The following is a 6,037-nucleotide window of genomic DNA, read 5'->3' as shown; positions in this document are numbered from 1 at the left end:
CCATCTGTTACTTTTAATTCTTACTTCTGACTTATTTCACTGAGCATTAGCCCTTTAGTTCCATCCATGTTGCTACAAGTTATCTTTACATATACATACATAAAAAAACATGTTTCTTCATTTTGTACATTTTTCATCTTGATTATAATCCCCATGGACTTCTCACCACCACTTCACCCATGTGCCATTACCATAGTCCCGGATGAGTTTGTCTTTTTGATAGCTGAATAGTATTCCATTGAACACACGGATGATTTTAAGCCTCTGAGATTGGTCAACATCACTTAGGTATGGTAAGAGAGATAAGGAAGCAAAAGGACTGAACGGAACCCAGGTAACTCAGGTTTTCAGAATTGGCATGAAAATATAGGACAGGAGAAAAGAGACTGAAAAGAACACAAGAGGAGTTTGAGGATGCGCTGTCAGTGAGGGTAAGAGAGATAGAGATAGAGCACCAATGGCCAACTCTGGCTGTGCGGTGGTGATGGTGATTCATGCAAGCCTGAGGGTGTAGCCTTGCTCTTTACTCACTGGTCGTCCTCCTGTCTCATAGGTGAAAGCTTCTGATGCGGATGCAGGGCCCTATGGCTTTGTTGAGTATTTTCTCTACGATGGATTCCAGAGCAATGAAGCTCCGCAGGCATTCCAGATTGACCGGCACGATGGGCGAATCTGTGTTTCTCAAGACATCGACAGGGAAAGAGACCCTGCCACCTATGATCTCCTGGTGAAAGCTCAAGATGGGGTAAGTCTTATATAGGAAGTTGAAACATCATCCAAAGTGAACCACTGTGTCTACATGAGAGGACCAGTTATCAACAACTGATCAATCTTTTTTTCACAAATTGCTACCTCCTCCTTCTGCTGGTGTTTTTTGAAGCAAATACCAGACATTATATCATTTCTTCCACTGATAATTTTATATCTTTAACAGGGTATGATTATCTAAAAACATGCCACTGCATTAATGGCAACTCTTTAATAACATCTAATATCCACTGCATTTAAAATATCCTATATTATCTAAAAATGTCTGTTCCTAGTTGGCTTGTTTGAATCAAGATCCAAATCCAGTACGTCCACACACTGATTTGACTACTAAGTCTCTTCAGCTTCAGTCTGTCACAGTCAACCCCAGGCCCACCCCTTTGCTTTTTTCCTACGGTATTTATTTTTTTTTTTTAAGAAATCAGGTTTTTTGTCTTGTAAATTTTCCACATTCTAAACGTGACAGATTACATCCTCGGGATCCATTTTATGTCTTCCTTTACCCCATTTCTCATAAACTGGCATTGAGAGCCAGATACCTGGTCAGCTCAGGGTTCGTTTCTATGCTGCTTGTATCAGCAGGTGCATAATATATTTCACTTGGGGCTGCAGTGTGGTGGCTTTTGAATTCTCTTATTTCTTTTGCATTTATTACCTGGAATACTTCAACTAAGGAGACGATTCTCTCATCAAGTGTTTTATTACCTTGCAATATAATCACACAGGAAAGGCAGTACCGTGCTTCTCTTTATTAGTTTTTAGTATCATGTGTTGGAAAGACACCCATCTCCAAAGATTACAATGGTTTCTTCACTAGTTTGATCACAACTTTCTGGATGTATTTGTAGGCCTCTGGCCTAATCCTTCTAAGATACACACGAACTGGTCTTAGATCATGGAGATGCATTTCATTTGACACCCATGTATTCCTATTTTTATTGGTAAACATTTAAATCTTTTGGAGGTAAGCTTTTAAACTGACATATAAAATGCTTGCAGAAAAGTGCACAAGTCATAAAGTCCAGTGTATTTTTGCAAAATAAACACTTGTAGATAAACATGGCTGTCCCTGGCGCGCACCCTGGGTCTCAAGCTGTGTCTCCCCCAACCCGCCTCCCGTCCTTTGACAACTGACCCCCACACTTTATTTACCTCTTCATAAACTTCCAGCGGATGGATTCATGAGACATGCACTTTGTTTAGTTTCTTTTGCTAAATATTTGTGAGATTCCTTTATGCCATTGTGTATCAGCAGTTCATTCATTCCTGTTGACTTAAAGTATTTTTTTATGTGACGTTATGATCATTTTTTATCTATTCTTTCATGGCTTTTTGACATGTTAGTGGATTACAAATAGTGTTTCTGTTACCATTCTTATGCAAGTAATTCTGGGAACAAAGATAAGCATTTTTTATTGAGAATATTTGTAGGAGTGGACGTTCTAGATCAGAAAAACAACAGCAACAACTTTTACACTGATTGTACCAATGAATACACTCACCATTTATGAGGATTTCACTTGTCTTCATGTTCTCCCCAATGTTTGACTTTGATGTCTTTTAGTTGTGACATTCCCGGCAGCCATGGCGTGTGTAGCATATTTTCTTGGTGACTCATGCAGTGAGGACTTTTTCAAGTTTATTGGCTATTTGCATTTTGTGAAGTGTCTGTTTTGTACTGACATTTTTTCTTAGCGACTTACCTGAATTCTTTATATTTTGGCACACAGATCCTTTGCTAGATCTATTTACTGCATTTATCACCTGTTTTATGACTTGTCTTCTTACTCCCTTAGCCACATCTTCTGAGGAACAGAAGCTCTAATTCTAATACAGTTCAGTTGCTCAGTTTGTTTCCCTTTGTACTTTCTAGTCCTTTCGAGAAGCACTTGGTGATCCTGAACTCATCTTCTGTGGCCCCACCCCACTGTCTTGACTGCCTCTGGGGGCTCCTGGGACTTGGATTCCCCTTATCTCTACATGTTATTATCTTCAGGTTCCACTTTTTTTTGCCTCTTCTGTGTTTTCCTTTCTCCAGCAGAGGTCCATTCAGCTCTCCCACAGAGTGCTTCTTTGCACAGGTGATTAAAGACCTGGCCCTCAAGGCCCTCGTCCCCATTCTCACCACAGATCAATGTCCCATGAGGTTGTCTCATGGCTTGGGACCTCAGTCTCTGGAAAGCCAGGTGGTGGAGAAAGTCTTACTCCCCAGAGTTGGTTGGAGTCCACGCACATTTGCCTTTTCTTCCCTCTCAGACTTTTGTGGGAAACATCTGAATGCTGGGTGTGTCTGTCCACCTCTTCTGGGCTGTTTCCAGTAATTTCCATGATAATTATCCTCCTCTGGATGGCGTCTGATACTGGTGGCTCAGTCCAGGTGGACCAGCCCCTTGGGAGGTGCTTGCTCCACAGGCAGAGATCCAGGTGCAAAGTGCACACGTCACTGTAACTGATGTCACTCCTTATCCTCACATGGAAACTGTCCAATGAGCTAGCTGTATCCTCCAGGCGCCTGTCTGATTCCCAGTCAGCCTGCTGCTGTGACTTACTCTCGGGTCTCGGCTGCCAAGGGCGGAGCCCACAGACCCATGTGTGATGAGCAGAGTCAGGCATCTTCTTCAGGACAAGCAGGATGTTGTGTTCAGCCTGGGTGAATGTGGGGAACACGGGGTTCCCACACTCAGAGTCCTCTAGAAGCTGGTGTCTGCAACTGGGTGTCTAGAGCTTCGAGGTCTCCTTCTTCCACAGCCCTTGAACACCTTATCCAACTCGATAGCCAGAGCTCCCTCTTGCCCATCATTTAGCATTGAGGGGCCCAGGGGGACCCAGGGAGGGAACTACCTGTGCAGCCCATCTGGAAGCAGATCCTCTTGGGGAGAGGTGGACTTTGCAGTGCACTTCAAAGTCAAGTTCTCTGAGGAGACTAGAGCAGGAGGGGAGGGCTGAAGGTGGGAGCACCACTGGGGAGGGGCTCAGTGCCTGGGTGCTGAGGTGCCTGGGTGATGCGAATGCTGTGGTAACATTCATCTGAGGAGCTCTTTAGGGGACCTGTGCCCCTAAGTCACATACAGTGTTGTAAACCTATGTTGCCTCAATAAAACAGAATTTAAAAAAGACAAATTCTATAAAACCTCCTCTTCTACTTCTCCTTCCCCACTTTCCAGGTTGTGATTTTTGCTGCTTCTGACCTTTGCCTCGTTGGCACATACAGCTGTTGTCAGTGTTCCTTGCGTGTGTCTCAGAAGGTGCAAGAGCAAGCAAGCAACATCGTGTGTGTGTGTGTGTGTGTGTGTGTGTGTGAGAGAGAGAGAGGGGGGGGGAGGGCAGGAGAGAGAGGGCCAGTTTATTATGTCTCTGTGTAACCCTTGTGCGTTTCCTCTGGGACGAGCTGCGTTTCCATAGGGCCGAGGCTGCACCTGCTGCAAGGTCCCGTGCACGGTCCAGCGGCTGCGCCCCTCCATCCCAGGGGCAGGAAACGTGAAGGGAACAGGGCTGATAATGACCCTGAAGGCTGTCCCCCCAAAACAGTCTACCCGGGCTCTGGAGAACAAATGAATTCAGACAGGTGTTTTAGGTTCCGGATGTTGGCTTCCAGTCCAGCATGAATTTATTTGAAACAATAAACTGCACCACAACAGAAGACCTTTAACTTCCCTTAATTTCCTTGACACTCTGTGGTTTTGCCTCTGATTCTTTCTCTTTGTCATATATGTCCTGAAAGCTCTTTGTCAGAAAGTTGCTGAGAAACCATTTGCTGGTGGTTACTGAGATTTTTATCTGACAATAGAAGAATTTTTCTCATAAAAGACGTAGATGTTCTGGCCTTCTTGGTTGCTCCTTCATTTATCCTTGTGATGACTGTCGATATTTTTTTAAGCTCAGTCACGTCTCCTATTCCGCCTGTATTACTTCTGAAAGAATCTGTTTTGCTGCTATTACTGCTGCTATTTATCTCATCCCTAGAAGCCATACGATGCTATAAAATTACATAATGGAAACAAATAATTGGATTACATTGGAAATAAAAGGATTTTTTCACAGTAACGCTCTGTAACTTAATTCTTTTATTTAATGCATCGATCTAATTCCTTGTTCTATTTCCTATTCTCTCTTTTCAGCGTACATGTTTATTAACATTCTATCTCTATTTTTGGTGACACCTGAATTTTGTAGCTGAAATATGTGTCTGAGATAAAGCTATTTCAGCTCTATCTCACCACGCCAGACTTAGGGAAGGACGTGTCAGACAAGCAATATGGAAAGTAAATGAGCCTGGCCTTCACCGCCCTGTGGATTCATGATAAAAGCTGGCTGGTGAGCTATGCTGTGCGGCTCGGATGTAACACAGATGAATTTCCAGGAGCAAACGTACCGAGAAAACAGGCTCGCTCATTTTTTCCTGTCATTCTCCCAGCTTTACTGAAGTATAATTGAAAAGTAAATTTGCATATGCTGAAGGTGTGTACCATGATGCTTTGATATGCACAGACATCTCTTCCCGGAGTGAGCGGGTGAAGACATTTACGAGCTGTTCAGCAGGTACCAGCGCACGAGGTGGCAGAACCAGGCAGGGTCATCACCACGTGGCACCTTAGAGCAACAGAACTTAGAATCCGAAATCGGGGCGCACTCATTTTAACTTTAAGAATTATCTCACTTTCCCAACAAGTGTTACAGCGTTTATACTTATCTTTTTAGTCATGGATTGCTACCCCACATCTCAGTGTCAAAAATGAATTCATTGCCCATGGGCTATGTTTTTATGCAAATTGTCTGAGCCATATCGCAAACTGATCGCCGATCTTTCTTTAATATACAACCAGGGTGAATCCCCAAGTATCTTAAATACCGCCTTTGCTCATTGTGCTCTCTAGCAGTTGACATCGCTGGGTTGTCCTTTGGTGTTTCTGTTTTTAACGCATCCTGCTCTGGGCATCCTTTAATTTGAATCAGTCTTCTGCCCAACCCCCACCCCTACCCCTACCCCCACCCCCATCATTCTTCCCACCCAAACTGTCTCCCATGCCCGTGGGATCTCAGATGCATCATGTAGCAAAAACCCCTGGTGAGCTCAACCTGGGCTTTGACGGCTCCTTTATCTTCTTGCCCTGATTAAAACAGTTGTCCCTGAGGGTACCAGTTCCCCTCACAAAGGCGCCCCTCTCCTGCTAAGCACGAGTCACAAGCACAGCTGCCTTGGTGGCTGCCTCCCTCCAACCTCCCATTTAAAATCCCCAGCCCTCTGCATCGAATCATTTTTACTCCTTTC

At 44.1% G+C, this 6,037-nt stretch overlaps 1 protein-coding gene across 1 annotated transcript in view; it reads left to right on the top strand.

Moving 5' to 3' along the window:
• Window positions 1–6,037, top strand: part of DCHS2 (dachsous cadherin-related 2) — a 167,105-nt gene that overhangs the window by 89,691 nt on the left and 71,377 nt on the right. Inside the window, exon 2 of the mRNA XM_004685207.2 lies at window positions 554–745. Within this exon, the coding sequence (XP_004685264.1) occupies window positions 554–745 (192 nt within the window). The remainder of the gene's footprint in view (window positions 1–553; window positions 746–6,037) is intronic.

The sequence above is a fragment of the Condylura cristata genome, unplaced genomic scaffold (assembly GCF_000260355.1).
Source record: "Condylura cristata isolate star-nosed mole 26May11 unplaced genomic scaffold, ConCri1.0 scaffold00018, whole genome shotgun sequence".
NCBI classification, from domain to species: Eukaryota; Metazoa; Chordata; class Mammalia; order Eulipotyphla; family Talpidae; genus Condylura; species Condylura cristata.
This window is presented reverse-complemented; position numbering and strand designations above follow the sequence as displayed.